Source organism: Lissotriton helveticus, chromosome 6, assembly GCF_964261635.1.
Source record: "Lissotriton helveticus chromosome 6, aLisHel1.1, whole genome shotgun sequence".
NCBI classification, from domain to species: Eukaryota; Metazoa; Chordata; class Amphibia; order Caudata; family Salamandridae; genus Lissotriton; species Lissotriton helveticus.
In genome coordinates, this window is record NC_136067.1 from 852,868,822 (window position 1) to 852,890,113 (window position 21,292).

General features: G+C 48.0%; 1 protein-coding gene across 2 annotated transcripts in view; it reads right to left on the minus strand.

Moving 5' to 3' along the window:
* Positions 1-21,292, minus strand: part of TBC1D32 (TBC1 domain family member 32) — a 940,667-nt gene that overhangs the window by 297,635 nt on the left and 621,740 nt on the right. For both annotated transcript variants that reach the window (XM_078648467.1, XM_078648468.1), the window contains one exon: positions 14,988-15,110. In XM_078648467.1, the coding sequence (XP_078504593.1) occupies positions 14,988-15,110 (123 nt within the window). The remainder of the gene's footprint in view (positions 1-14,987; positions 15,111-21,292) is intronic.

A 21,292-nucleotide genomic window follows, 5' to 3' on the forward strand; every position in this document is an offset into this window, starting at 1 on the left:
ATTTCTCAGATTCTGCTGTACAGGTTTTACATTTTCTCGGGTAAGAATCCTATGTTTGTACCATTTGCGCGCTCACAACATTTTTTAACATAAATTCAGCATCTCAATATACTCACATACAAACTCACCCACCCATTACATGAGCACCAGATTTCACTGGATCAGATCAGCCTTACCCTCAAATCATTTTTTTAGACTATTCATCATAAAAAAGACTGGCCCCCATGACATCCTGCTCAAAATAACCCCTCACAAAGTATCGCCCAAGGTTCAACCAAAACTATCACTGGTGACCATCAGAATCTCCCCATCTGCATTATACAACTCTCAAGTCCCAATTAAGTGAGTGAACAGCAAATTTGTTACTTACAGTCCGTAGAAATAGCAGAAGCTGTAGAATGATGCAATACAGAAGTCAAGTTTATTATATTTTTAGATTCAATCGATTTTATTACGCAGCATAACATCCCTTAACACAGCTTGGCTGCCTACATCCATCGGCCGGCAGAGCACGATCTAGCAAGATTTAAACACAGCCTTTGGGCCTACACCCCGGGGGGCGACCCGGCGAGGACATACGAAAAGCCAGGAAGAATAGAAAGGAATTTCGCTAGTACTGCATTTTATAGAAAAAAAAACAGTGCAACAAAACACAAACCCTCCCACCTGCCACTTCCCAACCCCGCCCCCGCCTCCCTCCCGCCTCCCTCCTCCCTCCTCCGCGTCAGCCCCGCCTGCCCCTCCTTGCACACGAAATCCTTCCCTCCTGCCAGCGCACCTCAGGCCCCTCCACCTTAGTCGACTGTACCCCGTGTGGCAAGTGGGATCAGCTGTAAGATTTGCAAATATTTGGGGCAAGTGACCTCGCGCAAGTCGCGAGATAGAATGTGCAGAAACGGTTCCCACAGTTCCGCATACAACTCACCCTTGCCATCCACACAGAGCGACAACTTTTCCATTGCCAGTAAGTGCCAAAGTCGCCAAATCCAATCCCTCGGGTCAGGGGAAAGAGGGGATCGCCACTGCGCAAGTATGACCAGGCGCGCCGCAAGCAAAGCTAAGGCTATCTGCCTACCCCGTGTAGAACGCAAGGGGAACGCTTTGGGATGCGAGAGCCCCAGCAACACGTGTTCCGGAGCCCTGGGGAACTTCATATGGAAGGCCTCGTCTACATCATCCAGGACCGCTTTCCAGTACCGCTCCAGTTTCGGGCAGTGCCAGAGAAGATGCGTCAAAGTGCCCGGTGCGCCACAGCCCCGCCAGCAAAGACCTGAGCACTTAGGATCCCACGCGTGAACCCTCGCCGGGGTATGGTACCAGTAGGACACCATTTTGTAGGCCGGCTCCGCACCCGCCACATTGGCCGCCGTATGTTGCGCGCGATAGAACACTTGTCCCCACTCTTTACTCGACAGCAGGCGGCCCAAATCCCTCTCCCACCTAACCTGCGCCTTTGTACGCGGCGCCGTAGGGCGAGTGACAATCAGCGCATATAGCTCAGAGATAAGTCTGCGATCATCTTTTTTACAGATCACCCACCGTTCCAGAGCCGTCATAGGGCGAGACATTTCAGCCACGTTGTGAGGTCGCGTAACCCAATGTGCCACCTGCGAAAAGGGGAAGGCGTCAGCTTCTAGGAGGGCAAAGTGATCCCGGCGCAATGATGAAAACGGGATCAAACCATCCAGGTCAAAGAGGTGGCCCACTCTCTTACAGCCCAGCTCCCTCCAGCGCTGGAAGACAGGCGACGCGCAGTCCGGTGGGAAATCCAGGTTATCGACAATGGGAGTCAGGGGTGACGGAAAGGTGGTCCAACCCCTTCGTCTCGCCAGTAGTTCCCATGCCTTCATCGTCGGCGAAGTTACCGGCGACGAATATAAACCCCACACTCTGTGCTTACGAGGGAGCCACAGCTCGTGCCAAATGTTGCAGCCCGCCAATGCCTGGTCCATAAATAGCCAGTGTTTGCTGGAGAGTGGTCTGTTCCATTCGAGAATACAGAGCAGACATGCCACTTGATAACACGCGACAATGGAGGGAAAGCCCAAGCCGCCATTGCCCCGTGGGAGCGTGATCCAGGAGAATGCCAGTCGAGGACGCTTGTGATTCCATAGAAACTTAGTAAGCAGCCCTTGTAATTTCTTGAGAGTACCCGGCGGGGGACTCAAGGGCAACATTTGGAAGAGGTAAAGAATGCGCGGGAGGACCGTAATTTTCACTGCTGCCAGCTTGAAGCCGGCGACCGCGCCAAAGTCGCGCAGTTTGTTTGACAGGTGCCGTAAGGAGGTATGGGGGCAAGTAAGCGAGAGGATCACGTCATCAGCGTATAGGCTGACCTTGTGCTCTTCCGCGCCAAAATTAATCCCGTGGATGGCTTTGTTGTCTCGAATATGTTGAGCAAAGGGCTCCATATAGAGCGCGAAGAGCAAGCATTGGCGACAGGGGGCACCCCTGTCGTGTCCCTCGCGTGATGGGGAAGGAGGCGGACTTGCAGCCATTGACCCGTACCGCCGCCCGCGGAGAGGCATAGAGGCAGCGCACCCAGTTTATGAAGGTGTCCCCAAGCCTGAAGGTCCTCAGGACCGCGAACAGGTAAGACCAGTCGACACGGTCGAACGCCTTTTCGGCATCTATGGATAAAAACAGGGCCTGTTTGCGGGAACGGTGCACCGAGTCTAGATGGTGGAGAAGTCTCTTTGTGTTCTCTCCTCCTTGTCGCGTGGGAACAAACCCGACTTGGTCAGGCTCGATAATGCCATCCATGAATGGACTGAGCCGAGCCGCTAAGACGCCGGAGAAAAGCTTCATATCGATGTTGAGGAGTGAAATGGGTCGATATGAACCACACTCCGCGGGGTCCTTCCCTGTCTTAGAGATGACCGTGATCATTGCCTCGGACATAGAGGGAGTCACCGCCCCAGTTTCCCCGAAAGGAATTAACGAGGCGGGTTAGGAAGGGCGCCAACTCTCTGCGGAATTTCTTATAAAAAAAATGGCTGAGAAGCCGTCTGGGCCCGGGGACTTGGCCAACTTCAGCCGTGAGATCGCGGAAATGACTTCTTCTATGCGTATTTCAGCATCGAGAGCCGCTGCCGCTACCGAGGTAAGGGGCGTGACTCCTACATGTCTCCAGATATGCCTCCACTCGGTCCGGGTCTGCCGGTTCCCGGGTATACAGCGTGTGGTAGAATCGCTGGAAGGCGTCCGCGATAGGGGAGTCCTCTGTTTGTTCCAATGCGTCCGCATCGTGGATGACCTGAACTGCTGCTCGTTGCGTGCGAGCCCGCAGCCGATGTGCCAACATTCTACCCCCTTTGTCACCACTAAGATAGAACTTGTGGCATTGGCGCAAGCGGGCGTACTCCGCGTGGTCGATGTCAAGGTGTTTAAGCATGCGCCTTTTCAATTCCAATTCCCGCCAGACACTTATGGCCCCCGTACGTTTATGGATCGCCTCCAGGCCTTCCACTTCTCTCTCAAGTTCATCGCGCTTTTCCCCTCGTAGTTTAGCCAGGGACGCCGAAACCGCTATAAAGTCCCCCCTAGCCACTAATTTGAGCGCTTCTCACACGAACCTCAGCGGCATATCATCTTTGTCATTGTTAGTGTGATTAGTGTGCAATTCAAAGCGTCGGGACACTCCTTCGAGTAGCCGCACGCTATATAAATCCCTTGTATAACATAACATAACATAACATTGTCCGTGAAGTATTGTGTGATCGTGGACCTCAGGCGGTCAACCACCGAGTCGGAATTGAGGAGGGAGTCTCTAAGGCGCCATCCCGCCGAAGAGTGCCTGTGCTCGGTACTGGCAACCCGCACAGAAAAAAGGGCGTGGTCGGATAAGGAGCGCGGGGCGATCTCCGCAGCAGAAAGATGTGGCATCAGCGAAGTGGAGGCCAGGAAATGGTCCAAGCGTGCATAGGTTTTGTGCGTCGCGGAATAATACGTGTAGTCGCGCTCTAGGGGATGGTGAGGGCGCCATACATTGTGGAGCCCCCCATCTGTAGCCATTGCTTCCCTCCCTGGGAGATGGCCCCAGTCTGATGTGAGCGCGCCTCTGACCTATCCAGCTTCGGGACCATGACCAAATTCAGATCACTCCCCACTAACACACAGGGATCCGGGGAAGCTAAAACCACCGCAAGCGCCGATGTCACGAAGGGTTCTTGGTGGACATTAGGGGCATATATGGAGCCCACCGTAAGTAGCGTAGCCCCCCTCTATATTCTGACCGCCAAAAAGCGCCCCTTGATATCAACTACATGGGACAGAATCTTACAGTGGGACTTGGCACTGAGCAGTATAGCCACCCCCTGCTTCTTCGCAGCGCAAGAGGACCACACCTGTGTAGGAAAACGCCTATCTCTCATCCTCTTAGTATCCTTGGAGAGAAGGTGCGTTTCTTGCAACAAACATACATCACCCTCAGCCCCCTCCAGCATCGACAAAATGGCAGCACGTTTAACCGGGCTATTGAGGTCCCTTACATTCAGGCTAACAATTTTCAAGTCTTTCCCCATGGTCGTGTCACAGGGCTAGAAGCCTTAAACGGCAGACTGGCAGCACTCAAAGACTGACGCGGAGCCCCCCCCACCCCCTTGACCCTCCTCATCCCCCCCATCAAAGAAAAACCCGTTAGTAACACAAACCCCAACAGTGTGACCGCCCCCCCAATCACAACAGGCAGAAAGGGAGAACAATAGTCCGTCGGACAGTTCCAAAGAGCAGGGGGACATGACCCAGGCACCTCTTCTACCCAAGTCCTTATGCAGGACACCCCCCATGGCGAGGACGATGGAACATTACCCATCAGGATCTCGCAGTTAGTCTCCTCCGGCACCAGCTAGTGGCCTGCTGGGGCAAGCAAAAGACCCGGAGTTCATGTGCCCGTTGGGGCCTCCGTCACCTTCGCCACCGAAGCCAGAGCGGCTCCTCTCTCTCTCAGGCTAATTGACAGGTCGGGCTTGGTCGATTTCGTCGGCTTGCCAACCTTCTGCCACTCGGCGGAGTGACGCCGCTGCCGGCTAGGGGGGGTTGCGGTGCTAGTCGGGGTAGTGGGCCGGGCCAACCCCAAGATTTCCTGGGACGCCTCCAGCGACCGAACCTGGATCAGCTTGCCGTCCCATTTAAAAATAAGCCTAAATGGGTGTCCCCACGAGTAGGGAACCCCTTTCTCCCTAAGAAAGTTTGTGACTGGCCGAAAGTCTCTCTGCTTGGCCAGGGTGGAAGCCGCCAGATCTTGGTACAACACAGGCTGATGTTCTCGGAATTCGAGGGGGTGTGCTCACGCGCCTTTCTCAAAATCCGTTCCTTAAGCTGAAAGTCGTGGACGCATACCAAAATATCTGGGGGAGGAGCTTTGGATCCCCTCGGCAACCCGACCCTGTGTACTCTGTCCATTTGGATCTCCATCATATCCTCTTTGTTCAAGATGTGCCGGAAGAGAGCTTCAACGTACTCCCGCAGATCCACACCCTCACCCTTCCACGGGACCGCTCGTATCCTTATATTGTTGCGGCGAGATCTGTTTTCTAGGTCCTCCGTGTGCGCTTGCAGATCCAGGTTTTGCTCTGTAAGGCGTAAAACAACCTGTTGGAGCCGGTGCACATCCTCAGCAGTCCCTAAATCATGCTCCTCTAGCGTCGCCACCCTCTCCCCCACTGCATCCACATCGCGACGCATCTCTTTCAAGTCCGAAGCGAGCTGGGAACGCAGTTCCTGGATGTCCTCTATTATTGCGGCGAACAGTTTAATCATGAAGGCTTTAGTGGCAGGGGCCTCGCCGTCGTCGGATCGCTGGGGCTTGTCGGCTGCCGGTGATGTCCGCTGTGGCAAACCCTTCGGTGCGCAGTCCTTCGGCAGCTTGTCAAGCGCTGCGGATGGCGGCGGGCGCTGAGTCTCAGCATCACCCCGGGCGGTTCCCCGGTTAGTCGATGCTGGGGACCTCCCGCGTCCGACTCCGAGGCAACGGGCGACCGGGACTCTCTGTTATGCCCCGGGGGAGCTGCTTGTGTTTCTGCGCGGGAGCACCACAGGCCGCCGCGCCGCCCTCAGCGCAGTGAGCCGATGTTCAGGCCTTCACGAGCTCCTCACCTCACTTCGCGTCCACCAAGGGCACGGCCAGTCCAGGGCAGCGCGACCGGCGGCCGCAGTCCGTCCCCGCGCACTCGGGGAGGGTTCTGACCCCCAGCTCTATTCAGGCTGCCGAATGCCACGGGTCTCCGTAGGGCTCCTCCCGACCGCTCCCTCAGCTGCGGTCTCCACCCAGACGCCAGTCTGTGCAGGCCGCATTGACACTGGCTCAGGCCGGCACTGCCTCTCTGCCCTTCCCACCGGAAGTGCTCTGGTGGCTGGCCGCCGGGAGCGCGACTCCCCGGTCTTGCGTCCCGCGCAGGCCGCACCTCAGCCCGTCTCAGCTGCGGCGCAGTCCTCCGCGCTTTTACACCGCTCGGACGTTCGGAGCAGCCCTGGGGCACCGGGGACATCCTCTGGGTAGTAGCAGAGCTCCCTGCAGGGGTCAATACAAAGCTAGTAGAAATTTGGCGCCGGAGGGACTGCACAACACGTCCTACTCCGCCGCCATCTTGGCCACGCCCCGTTTATTATATTTTTAAATCCCACAAAAAGCAATACCAAAGTATTTATGATTATTTTGAACACTAACATTTCTTTGCATGTCATCATCTCTCATCATGCACAAAAACCTCAAATCAAAAACATCCCCATCATAGCATACAGGAACTATGCACCAAGAAAAGACACATTCCCAAACTCTGGCACAAATCTTAGTGATTCCAAAAATCTCACAAGGAAGCATGCAAATCATCAAACAAAATATTAGTAGGTCCAATACAAATTACTAACTCAAATGATGAAAAGTCAGTAATGCGAGAAGTAGCCTCTTTAAGACTCCTCACAGTTTAGTTGGTAGAATCATACACTGATGTCTACTGCTATTTCATTAACACCATGAGGCGCAGCATTGGCATCACTCCAATAATACAAACATATCTCATTTCAATCAGCAGTAGTCACTTCTTCCAACTCAAAAGTACTTACGATCTCACATCCAGATCAAACCAACTAAATGTGACATCATCAAAACTTTTGCACCTGATGATCCATCTTATTATATGTGCATTACCAAAGAATGCTCTAGCAATATAATATTCTAATGCACTTGTAATAAAGCTGAAGGGATATTTGTCACGTTTGTGGCAGAGTACCCGTTCAACAAGCTTTAAATCAGGCCCTTCTGATTCATAATATTAACCACAGATATGTTAACACCCGAAGCAATCTTCATGGGGGTCAGTGATGGACATGTGACTCACACACTCCCATATGGGCTTGAATCCGGACTTCCTCGAAGACGACATTCTAACAGCAACAGTTAAAGATGAAGGAACAGCAAAGTAGCTCGACAAATATGGAGAGTGCTAGAAAACCATTACGCGTCGACGGCGCGGAAAAATGGGAACTGACGTCATCACACCAATGAGGCTCTCTTATGGTACCGGTGACGTCATGCGGAGTCGCGAGCGGATATGAGCAATACTTGCGCTAAGACAGTACAAAACAAACAGCAGGCCTCAAAATACTTTCTACAGTTTGGGTCGGGCAACACTGATTCTGTTACTCACACAGTAGGCACAACCTACCTGGATGCCTTCCACTGGCTTCTCTGTAGGTGTACAGTAGTGGGGCTATAGGGCAAGGTCAACAACAGCATCACTGTTCATCTTCCTCTTTTTCTCGAAAAACCACTTCCAAACCTCTGTAGTCCCCCACAAGTGACCAATTAGGACTGGTAGATGGTAGGATCTGGCACTGCCTGGTTGACTGGTGCTCCATTACATTGTACCAAAGGGTCATCTAGATTGTTAAGTTGGTTATGCTCTTTCCTTCCCGAACGATCCTTCCAATATCTCTGTAGTTTTCTCTCCAACATCGGTTGGCTGTCAATATTCCTTCCAAAGCTATGATGCTGCTCACCAAGGAGGCTAGTAAAATCATACCCAAGGCGGAGAGAGCATGAGGTTATTACACTCAGTATTTTCTGGTCTTCAAGGATGGGGAGAGGGGGAATGAGACAGATTGTATAACCCAGATTGTTAAACTACTGCTAGGCCAAAACTATGACACTTTCTCAAGATCTGCTGGTAATGGACCTTGAGGACTGGATGGTGTCCTTGGACATGAATCATAGGCACTTTCATGTGCCAGTCCTGCAGTCTCCACAGGAAGTATCTCCACTTTTTGGTGGGGTCAAACCACTTCTGAATCACAAACCTGCATACAACCTTAGATTGGTCACTTTGGTCTTTACGAATGTCATGTCTAAATGCTGCCCATTTTTGCAGGTCACTAATGTACATATTACTGTATCTCAACAACTGGCTGCTGAAGGCGATATCACCTCAGATATTTTTGGACCACCTGCAGATGATGTTACTGCCTACACTGGGGTTTTCCATCAACAAGTCCAAATCCCATCTTCATTCTTTTTAGAGTATTCCCTATATTGGAGCCATTCAGGATACTGTTTTAAAGCCTTATCCATTTTGCAATGAGTCTGGGATATTCATGCTATGACCCTGATGCTTCACACATGCTTGACCTTGCCCTAATAGTTCTAATGCTTCTTGATCTTCTTGCTTCATGCATCCTGCAGGCCTTTATATGGAATCTACTTCTGCACTGGGCCTGGCAGTAGAGATGTCTTTTGAACAGAACTGGCGTGTCTGATCAGATGGCCCAGTACATTGAGTTGTGTAAGACAGACACCAATCTGACATGTGGCAGTACGTTCTCCTTTCCCACCTCAGACCTCACAATGGTGACAAATGTGTTGTTTCTGGGCTAGGCGAAGTCTCACCTGGACGAAATGGAGATCAGAGGTCTTTGGTCTCCAATGGAGTAGCATCACCACATAAATCTGGAGCTAAGAGCCATTTGTATTGCCCTAAAGGCTTTTCACTAGGTGTTGAGGAGCAGTAGAACTGTCTTGTGGTAATGCAGCAAGCAGGGAAGTCTGGGGTTTCCTTCCTTATGTCCGAAGACTCAAAATGTTCTCAATAACTGGCACTTCACAGGATTTCCTTTGCTGTCAATCATCTCTTGGGATCCCACATCGCTTCTTGGCGCAAAGCATCAGTTCCCTTAGATTCCCAGTTGGGCGGCAGCTTGATCGGGGGACAGAAGCTCATGCCCAGAATTTCCAAGCACCACACTTTCTTGGCCCAATCCGGAGGAACTAGGATTACTTGGGTCTGTTTGTTCCTGAACTTCTACAGAACTTGGGACAGGAGAGGTAGTGGTGGAATGGAAAACAGGAGTACTGTGCTTCACTCTAAATGGAATGGATCCCAGAGGGAGTACCTTCTTTGAAATTCCAAAGTGCAATATTGTTGATACTGTGCGTTCTAGCCAATGGTAAATAGATTAAGCAAAGGGTCTCTCCACTGTTAGAAGGCATCCGATGCCACCTACGAGTGTAGCTGCTATCCATGATCCACTAGGCATTGTCGGCTGAGTTTATCTACGCTGAATTTTAGAGATCCTGCCAGGTTGAGTACTATTAGGGAGATACCTTTAAGATCTAGCCAGTTGCAGAAGTGCAGGGCCTCCTGGCACAGTCCAAGACCCCACCCTACCATGCTTGTTGCAATACCACATGGGAGTTATGTGACCTGAACCAGTCTCCCATTAAAGGGCGGTAGGGATTCTTTTAATGCCGAGAGAAAGGCGATAATTGATGTGGAAGCGAGATTTCAATCAGGTAACTAATTCCTCTGATCTCCACCTCTCCTTGATGAACCACTCAGCACATCAGATATGCATACATCACCACTGTCTTTTCAGGAAGAGGAAAGAAGAGTGTTATGCCGCTGGCCCAATTGCAGTTCACCAACCACCACTGCAGATCGTTTGCAGTCCCCTCTGAAACTTGAATAGACACTAACAGATTCCCCTGGTGCTTGGGCCACTAAGACTTCAGATTCCACTGCAGAGGTGATGTGTGTCATCTGGCATGGTCGACAAGCAGGATGTAGAAGGCCAGTAGAACAAGAAGCCTCAGAGCCATCCTCATTGAAACCCAGGGCAGAGGCTGAAAAATCTAGATGATATCCCGAATATTCTGTACTCGTAAAGAATAAATCTGTTCAGTAGCTTTTGAGATATACATATTTGGAAAGGCTACCATGTGGCCTGGAAAGGGTTCACACCTTTTTATATCTTGTCAATGAAAAAAGCAATTTTCTCATTTGCTTATAACTCTGGGACCATGTGACAAATATGCCTGAAATTTGGCAGACACTGAGAACCTTCAGATGATTGGTATTTTCAAAATGGCGCATATCCATAAAGTGGGCAAGGCAGCCAAAATGGGATTGGGCAAACGTGTGCTCATTTGCTAATACGTTTGGCATTGTGGGATGAATCTGCACAGTATTTGGCAGAAACTAAGATGGATTATTTTCGGCAGAGGGCGTGGCCAAATGATGTGGACAGCACAGAATGGGTACATGCCAGTCCAAGCGCAGTGAGGTTGAGGTGCCACGGCAAGTTGGGCATATGGCCCTGCCCTGCAGCCAAGCCTGGCTGTGCACAGCCAATTGTTATGTGCAGCATGGGCTAGGCAACCCCACCGGGGTTGGGAGCAGGGAGTATCTGCATATCCTGCACCTTACAAGCCTAAGGCTGTGCGCTGTTGGCGTTGAAAATTAAGTAAATCATTAAACTAGTGAGATTCCCTGAAATGAATCAAAGTTTAAAAAAACTGAGTTCTGTTTGAGGCTCAAACGTATAAAGCCATTGAGGTTCACACATTATGTTGAAGAACGTACACACATATGATAACAAGCATTTACAATGCAATGGTTTCGCCTTTGGAAAAGTTAGAGCTATTGCCATTGTAAATGACAAAATTTGTATTTATGTGTTGGTTTTGAAAACAGATAAATAAATGGCATTGTCATTTACATTGCCATTAGCAATGGACTAATGGGGCTGGGCTCTTGTAAAATGGGATGGGAACAGCCAGGAGCGCCTGGGTGTGCCTAAACAGACACGGACAGCGGGGGGAGGGGAGAGGGGGATGGACAGGGGGGGGCGGACAGCGGGGGGGGGGAGGCAGCGGGATACACCATGCGTCAATGGCTGAAGAGCTCTGATCCATGCTGTATTCTATTGTGATACAAAAGGGGATGATGGACGGAGCGTTTGAGCAAATCAAACACTCACCCCCAGTCAACTGATCTGGGTTTAATCCATCACCATCCTTTAGCCCACTCAGCCACCCCATTTCAGACATGGCTATATGCAAATCAGTCTGACCCTGTGCCTCATGGGAACAGTACAGCCCGAACTGCCAAGCCATGTCTTCCATGGACCGGAAACAAGCATCCTGGGACCGGTTTCGGATTCATAAACCTCATCAGCCAGGCTATCTTGAATCCAGTGGCCAAGTGAGCAAGGGACTCACGTCTGAGCATACCCTGCCACTGTATTCTATTGTGGGCAGGCGTGAAATGCGAATTAGTTGAACAGAGCAATGGAAGTGGAATGGGCCATAACCTTTCTATCTATATATTTATTTTTTTATTTAAGATGGTTTTTTTATTAGATGGGCTAGCGAGATGTAGGTCAGACCTATAAACGAGTTTGCAATGTAAAATATTTAACTAAAAAAATTGCATTTAGGCCTCACAGGAAGCACCTCAATAAATGGACAATTTAAATTACATTTTAGAATAAAAGCAGAGTGAGGACGTATGACAGGCGCAGCACATCACAGCAATGAGGCCAAGGGAATGGTGATGACAGGGTCAGAAGTGGGAGGAGTCAAGAGGGGGCAGGGCAGTGACCGGGAGAGTGCTGGCACCCTGCACAGGGGCAACACGAGTGGGCACTACCTGGCAGGAGACAAAAAATGAATTACGGGAAGAGCGGTTTTCTTTCATGCAGTTAAAACCGCGGGGATAGGGGGGGGTGTAAGGAGCTATGGCGCGTGGGGGGAGAGAGAAGGGAGGGAGAGGAAGCATCACAACATTATTTCCTATTTGAGTTAAATGATTTACGATACATTTCAGCCATACGTTTTACACCTTTTTAATGCGGAACGTTTCCAAGTAGTTAAAAGGCAAATTGTACGTTCCTGGAGGTTTGCTTGAATGATCGTGGTCTAAAGACCTCTTTAAAGCAGGAGTTCTAATTCTATTATTTATTTACACTATATGTTTAAAGTGCCTCAAGGTGTTTTCTAGCATCAGATTTACTTGATCTAATTTGGCAGGTTTGTGAAGTGCCACAAATCACCGCGGCAGCATGTAGGCGCCGTAAAACAGTACCTTTACAAGCCATTGAATGCCTTCCATCTTTGAAGATCGCACTAAAGTACGCTTTACTACTCCCCAGCTGCAGCTTCAACCAGGGACGGGGCTTGGATCAGGCAGGTGATCAGATTCAAGCTGAAAGGTTCACACGCGATTCTCAAACCCAGGAATCCCAGCTCTGCTCTTTCTTCACAGGTTCGCTCATGTGCACCGGAATGCGGCTTGCGCCTGCCCTCCATCCAGCGTGCGCTCTCCCTCCCTCCAGTGCGCGCTTTCATCCACTGGATGGGATAGTTCACACTGCCAATCACAAGCTCATCATCCTTTCTCCTGGAGGGTCTCTTTCTTTGGGAGTCTTTTCTGTTGTTTTTCCATCTCATTCTGAAGGCTGGGTAATGACTTACGGTACAAAGTACCCAAACTGTACATTACAAGGATACTCTAAGCTGCCAAGGAAATGGGTGATGATACAGAGGCACACAGCCGCAGGGTGAACACCTCTGTAAGGTCCTGCAAATCTGTAGTGACTTGCAATATCCCTTACATGTACCGAAGGGGGTATTTTAATCCTTATACAGCGGGAGGGGGGGCGGTGGGAACGGCCACTCACCTGGACCTGGACTTCCTCCGGCGGCGGTCGGCCGCGGAATGAACATGGACGACAAAAAATAAACCCCGCCCACCGCCGCACTGACGTTCTAAAAGGGGCTGGATGAGAAAAATTCTCAGGAAGGCCCACGAGTCGCCTCACAGAATGACGGACGCCTCTGTTTTCCAATGGCTAGCCTCCATTTATGGAGCTAGCCAATGGAAAACAGAGGCGAGACAAGCCCACATACTGCAAAACAAAAGTTTTCGTCTTGCGCGAAAGTCTGCTACGCAGCTTTCGGCGAGGCGAAACCTAAAAACTCTTGGAATTACGCCCTTTTATTGTCTGGGTAGGTAGGTATTTTGTTCATGGCAATCAACTGTGAGTTATACAGGGGGTTGTGTGTGGGGGTTGTGCGTGGTGTTGAACACAACTGGTGGGTTTAAGCCTTCACACAACTCAGTGTTTAATTTTCTTTTTCTCAGTGAATAATAATTATATCTGAGAAGGCACACAATCGTGCTGAAAAACTGGTGAATCTTTGTACTTTAACACTTTATTAATGATTAATGATTAACAATATTATTTACAATTTGCATTTCCCACAGTGTTAACATAGGTAAATCATGCGGTGGTATCTGAATAATCTGAGATTAGAAGTAGGCTTCCATATAAACAAAATTCAGCATTTACTTAATGAAGGACGAGAAAAGGCCTTACTGGAAGAATGAGAGTCTATAGTATGGGCAATGTCTGAATAGATCACACGCCCCCCCCCAACCCCCGCTATCGCCACATTTTATGTTTCAAATACACTTATTAACATTTTCTCAATTTGTAGAGGCAATGACAAGGTGCTCTGAAAATAGCAATAATAAAATACTGCCAGGCGTAATAATACAGCTTGCAAAATCGTATGAAATAATGTGTAGAATACCTTACAACACTAATCTATATTAGCCACAAACCTCTTCAGTAGACGTGCAATCAGTGACCCTCTGTAGATCACAGAACAGAAATGACAGAGAGAGCATACCAGGGTTGTTTGAGACACTTTGAAGACCACTACCTCTTTCACTGCTTCATTAATGTTTAATACACAGTCTCACGATTTCGGAATTGAAACATTTTCAAAATTATGGACAACAAAATCAATGTTGGTACTCAGCCTTAACTGGTTTTAGGTGTATGTCAGCTGTTGTGTTATATATCTGGATAAATCATCGGAAAGCTCAAAAGCACCAAACTACCATCCGGACGGCTATGGGAATCTTTGAAATACAGTTTACATGTTTAAGCTGTGCCTGTTCTCGAGAACATGTACTTTTTTCATCATTTTTCGTCACGCCACTGGTTTGAAAGCGATTGACAAAGGCACAAGAAGAGTATGTAAAAGAGTACTACTGCCTCCCATACTTAAATGAGGAAACATCCTTTATCACAAAGCCGAAATCATGCTGTGCCTTTACAACGCCAGCAATAGAACGAATGCGTTGTTATCAACCATTCGTTTAGCACAAACGTTTTTACAACCACTTGCTAGGGGGTGCATTGGTGGAGTAGTGTTGGATTTTAAGTCCATCACCTTTCCTAGTGTTGCGCAAACTGTTGTTGGAATAGTAAATTATACTATACCTAAGTCCAGAGTCCCCCTAAGGCAGGTCGTTGTAATGACTTGTGTGCTAAAGGAACACATCCTAACACGCGTTCGTTCGTATGCCAGCATTGTAAAGGCATGCGTGCTAAACGCATGTGGATTCCAACATACAACCACTCAAATGCCTTTGTGAATTGGTTGCTATATTTAAGGATAAGGCTAAAGACGCATGTTTTAAATTTGATCATTCCCACAACAAAAGCAAGGCGTTTGGCGCAAACCTATACAAATCCAGACAATATTTCTCTCATGCATTTAACATATAATCAGCTAGAAATAATAACATATTGAATAATCCTTATAGTTAGCATGTTAAAAACATTTCAAATTTAAATATCAAAGGCACTACATTCACAGACCTGCTTCAAGAATTAAATATGTCGCATTTAGGGTTACTTACCCGGGACCCACAGGGTATTCAATGACATTTTCTTTCTGTGCAATCATGAGAATCTCAGACACTTTGTACTGCGCCTCTAGGAGCAACAGAGTGTCCAAATTGCAGCACAAAACACTAAGTAACCTAAAGAAAGAAAAATAAAGCGAATGAAATTATTAAACAAGGTGTGCGCCTACACAGCAGTGCACATTAACAATCATAATGGAATATTTAAAGCAAGTCACAGTCCACAATAAAATATATATAATGCGTCACAACCCCACGGCGGCCTAAGCTGAACACTGAGGTAACAATGTAAAATCAACATTTTCAAGGCTGTCTTTGGAAGCATCAATACAGCTGAAGTAACAGCTTGTGCGTGAATACAACTAGGTTAACAGTTAGGTGTGCCATTTACATATTTGAAGTGTGCTTATGTGTGCCATGTCCATGTTTCACGCGTGATGCTTGGTCTAGTGACATCATCACGAGGTAGTAATATTGTTAAATGCATAAGTCACCGTGTTTTCATTACATAATAGAGGTTTAGAGAAAAACACTTGTGGGTTTGGGTGCACTGGCTTTTAGCTCAGGGAGTGGGTCAGGCCTGGAGTGATGGAAACTAAGCAACGGGGTTCCGGCTGACTTTAGCAGGTCAGTATCCCCCCGATTGGTTCCCCCCCCCCCGCCTTCCCTCCGGTATGTTTCTTCCTGGTGGCCGACAGAAAATTATCCTCCGTTTGCTGCATTTAAAATTATGTTTTTAAATTCAATTTATGAGAAGCTTCTATCAGACACCTTTTAAATCGTTATACTTTCAATAAATGTAAAAACTACAGGGCACAATAATTATGGGCACAGTAATTATGCAATTCTAAATCCCGGGGTCCCTTGTCAGTTGTGGGCTTTCCACACTTGATTAAATCCCTGTGTCCGCTATCCTCCAGTGTTCAGGCAGCTGGGCTCCATTCCCATTGCACTTATTTGTGCCGGCAAGGGCAGCATGGTGGTGGCCTTGGCCACCCTGATGCGGAGTCATGAGGGCGGCCTGGAGGTGCCGCTGCTGGAACTCTGTTATTATGCTGTCCACATGCGGCACGCTGCCCGCTGGCTGGAGAGCGGTGATAGTTGGGAGAAACCTATGCTGGCAGTAGTGGTTGATGATCGCTTCCGGCACTGCTGATGGAGGGCTCCGATACGTCAAATGACTTGTCGTTCGTGGTCAGACAGACAGCTCGTGTTTGGCAAAAGTTTGTAATGGTTGTCAAAGGGCTCCTTTTCATCAAAAATTAAAGGTGTGGATTCTTGCACCAATGCAGCGCACAACGGAAAACGTCCCTTCCGGCCGGTAGCTGCTACCCCCCACCCCCTAGTGCCTTGAGACCCTCACGGGTGAGTAGCGCGCTCTACAAATGTCTTGATTGATTGGTTGATTGATTGATGGAGGTATGAGGCTGCGAGTCACTGGGGGGACTTGTTTCCCAACAAGCATTTCATTTTGTTTGAAGATGCACCGGTGGAATTTGCACTGGGATGGAGACACTTCCTACATTAGGCCGGCTAGGCTGAATTGGCTAGGCAGATCTGGACCACTTTCCCTGCTGTGCCGGTGGTGTCTGGCAATCAGGGGGCCCGACTAACCTGCGGGACAGGTTGTCACCTGTTGTGCCTGCTGTGCAGAGCAATGGTGAGGAATGTTGCGAGTCACCCTTTGAGAGCCCGGGTGACCTGGGAGGCCGTTCTGGGGCTCTAGTCTGCGCTCTGACAAAGACTGTCTCTAGCAATGCCCAATCCAGACTGATTCACTACAACGTTCTTCGTCATACCCATATGATTCCCCTGGCCCTTCGAAAAATTTCTCTGAGTCGGGTCAGACACATGCCCACACTGCGGGCACCCAGGGGTCGACTTCCTGCATTAAGCCTGGAAATGTCAGAGTGCAGGACTTCTGGGTTTGAGTTGTGGAAAAACTCAAATCACTTTGTTACAAGGCTCTCTCACCCCACAGTTTGTTCAGTGGGAAATGTTGGCAGGCCCAAAGGTCACAAGATGGCATACAAATACTTAGAGTTTGCATTGGTACCTGCACAGCGGCCGTTATATGGATAGATCGGTGCACCCCGGAAGTTAAAAACGGACACAAGGTTGTTGAAGAAGAGATACTAGCAAAGGAGCTCCACATGAAGTAGAGCAGGAGGGATGACATGATAGAAGATGGCTTAGTCACATTGAGGGCCTTGGGAGAAAGATGCATAGCCCTGGATGACGCGTTGTCACACGAAGACAATTCCGACTCAGATAGTTAGACTTCTTTTGAACTCAGTGTATAGGGCGGTAGATACAACCTGCTCAGCATTTCCCACTGTACTGCCACTGGTTGATCGTCCCCTGTGAAACTGTAACTGTAATTTACAAGTACAGGTTTGTTCGGTTAGCTGCACACTGTAATATGTGACTACTATTTTAAGAGCTGCACTGTTTATTAAATTGAAACTGATAAATAATGAATTTTAAACTTTAAAGGGAGGGAGGCCGTGCAGCCCCCCTCCCTGAGCCTTTAATGTCCCTGGGGAGCACATCCCCTGGGGTCGGCTCACTTGCTGTGTCCGGAGAGGCTCCCTCCCCACCCCACCCCCCTGCTCACTTGCTATGTCCCAGGGAGTCCCTCCCTCCCAGGACACAGCAGTTTCCTGCCCACACCAGCACAGGCAGGGAAAACATGTTTGCTCCTCTCTGGTGGGAGACGTTTCAAATCTCCTGCCAAACGGGAGCAAACCCAAAGTCTGCTCTCAGCTTTAAAACTGCTCCCGCTGGCTGTGAGCAGACTTGAGAACTGTTTTGCTGCCCACACTTGTGTGGGCAGGGAAAAAGAGCTCAGATATTGCTCTCGCCCGGCGGGAGCAGCATTAATAGCTTCTCCCTCTAGGCAGGAGAAAGGTGGGCTACCCCACCATGAAGGGAACTGGCTGAGGAAAAGTGGACCCTGTGGCCCACTCAGCAGCATCCAACGTGTGCTTGGTGAGTGCCCCGGGGCTCCCACCTATTTAAAATGAAAGCCCAGGGTAAGGGGTGACTGGGGCCAAAATAGGCTCAGGAGGGTGAACGGCGCAGCCTCCCTTCCCTTAAAAAAATAAATAAGTAATCAGCCCAGGGCGGTGGGGTCCCCTGGGCATGAAAAGGCTCAGTGAAGAGAGCCTCGCATCCCCACTTTCCTTTAAAAAAAAAAAAACACATCCCAGGGGCCTAATAAGGGTCAGGGAAGGGGGGCTGCGCTGCTTCCATCTCCCTTTATCTTTACATTGACAATTAGATGTGCATCCATCAGCCAAGCACTGTAGCTGTCTCCTCCTTCCCCCCAACTTTCTGCTATCACTGTGATTCAAAATAACCTGGAAGATGGCCTGGTAGGTAATGGAGGAAACGTTAGACCTGAATGATGGAGGCATTTAGTTTGATGTAGCCCTAAACCGATGTCTATGCGGTGGTGGGGAAGCCATGAAACCTAGTGTCTGGCACATTTATGAGTGGGGAATGCAGGTGACTGCACCACAATGGGACTATAAGCCAGCTAGGGGTGGTGGAGGACTTTCACCACCAGCTGTGTTGGCTTGGTCCAAATGCCAAACAAAAAAGATCTACCTGAAACCCTGCAGGAGCAGAAACCATAACTACTTAAAACAGAAATATAAGACCAACTCCTAATTTACATATTAAGAAAAACCGAATTACATGCTGCACGTTTCTTTCTCTGATGGCTCTTAAACCCCAGTCGCATGCCCATCTAGCTCCGTGATGCAAAGAGTTCATGTGCCACGATGTGTTTTTTTTAGTTACAAATCAATATTGTCACGTGCGCTTGTCCAAATTGGTTGAATCAAAGCAAACTAAGATTATCAGTCAGAATCCTTCCGGTTGTCAAATGAAAGCGCTTGATTTTAAACAAAGACATAGAAAAGGGGGCCAACTTCGATGCCAAGATAATAACTATTTGTTGTACCCTTACACACAGGTTGACACACGTAGCCAGGTAGAGTTTGTAGACCTGTTTATTGGTTGCATGTAAATATGTGCATCAGTCCTTATTCATGTTGCCAGCCATCTCTCCAGCCCCACTAGGAGCAGCCTCCCTAGTGCTCAGCCCATCTCCAACTGTAACCACTCATCCACACAGGCACCCAGGCTTTCCATTCATCATAGTCACACCAACATTCCAACACCATCTCTCAATCTGGCTGAGCAGCTAGGAGACAGCTAGGCTGGATTACATACAATGACACTTAAGAGGACATAACACTATTCCATTTCATGTTATCTATGGTAGCTTGCGAAATACTATAATAGCCGATGCAAAGTGAAGAAATAGTCGAAAACAGCATTAACATCTATCAATATTAACTCTAAGAAAAGCAACAGATTTACAATCACTCCCCTGGAGCTCTATAGTGACATTTTAAAACTGCAAATGACACCGTTTGTCCACAAACTGCACAACTGGCAAACAACACAATATGAACATTCCAGCAAAGTCAAATGTGCCTAGATAATAGCGTATTGACAACATGGAAGTCATGCAAAAATATTGCACTGTTGAATTACACCCAAGCAGTGTCAGCTGATCCCTATCTTCTCTGAAGAGGTAATAAGGTTAACATTGCTGATGCAAGTTCTGGAATCTTCTCCACTAGGGAGGAAGATAATTGATTTTGAGGTAGTTTACCGAATTTTCCATTAAGAGATGGCTCATGCAATTATACTAAATTGCACAACAATGCACTTTAAATACAAGCACTTAGCAGAACAAAGGAGAGTGTTTTAAGAACTCAAATGACGCGCATTGTCGAAAACGCTTTATTCCATGAAAAATGATCAATAATGTGCAATCTCTCGTTTGCTGAGCAATTTTTTTTATAAAAGAGAAAACGAATATCCTTCTTCCCAAAAACGACGCATTCCCCATCGTTTTTACTGAGTTATTACAGCAATTTACAATTGCGTTCTTTTATGAACTAAAAACGGGCATCCTCTCACCTAAACAATATTGTCATCCCAAATTCTAGAAACTATGCCGAATCAGTCTCTGACGTTGCTGCATATAATAAGGTGCCAAAATTGAGAATGCTCTTTTTTCGCCAGGGCCAGAGAGAGAGGAATTCGAACCCAGATTCCTTGAGATGAGCTCATAGCCATTTTGTTTACAGGCAAGCTCTTAGGACACACTTGGTGAAGGCATCCAGGCCGATAATGGTTGAAGGCCGCCAAACCCACAATGTTAATACAATTTGGGGGATCAAACATAGGAAAAAAAACTAACTAGAATTGTTCGAGCATTAGAACCGAGTGCTCAGAAAAGCAGCACTATGAATTTCACTCCATTTGAAAAAGACAATGAAAAGCCTACTGATCTGTTATTAGGTGTGGCCTAAAGACAGCTTTAACTGTCTCGTCAGCTTCATATTTTAAAAGAAAACATAATAAAATACATATAAACCCATAGAGGGTCTTTCGTTAAGCTCTCTTCATTCATTGGTCTAGTCAAGTGTCATTCAATTTTGCTTCCTCCTACCACAACCTATAGTATGGAGCAATGGTTCAGCCCATTTTAGCCATTTACACTCTAAATGCTAAATACCAGTGTAAGAAATTAGGTTACTGGTTAGGGTGGGGAGAAACTCTACTCAAGCATAAACCACAATTATTGTCAAGGTGAAGTCACAAGAAACCCTATATAAACCTGTGTCCAGCCATCTGATAGCTTGCCACAGAGCAGTCAGGCTCAGAGCCAATGTGTAAATTTGTACAACGATTCAAACAGTAACTCAGTGAAAACACAAATCAAAAAAATCACTTATCAATTCAGAAAAACAGAGTAATTTTTAATAAACATACCAAGGCCAAAAAGAAAAAAAGCAAATCAGTCAAACCGGAGCTATGCAAGTTTAAAGGTTTTAGTGAAAATAGCACCAAAATGAAGAACTTGCCAAGTGTGGAAATCTGGTTGTGCCCGACCAAGACAAAATCAGAAGCTCAGATAGACCACGTTGAAGTGTAGGCCGGCTATCGGTGTGAGAAGTTAGCCTGGTATATGATGTTCACTATTCTAGTGAGCACCTGCACCAGTCCAAACAACCCTTATGGTGATGGTTGTAAAGTCAACCTTATAGACCAGCTATCCCAGAGGTAGCATGGACAAAGCAGTCTTAGGCTAAAACGTCCGAGAGCATGTGAAGCAAGCTGTTTTACCATATGTAGCCCCTTTAATACCAAATGAAAAGACACCACACAGGTTATATATAAAATATATATGTATTTATTACTAACACAACCCC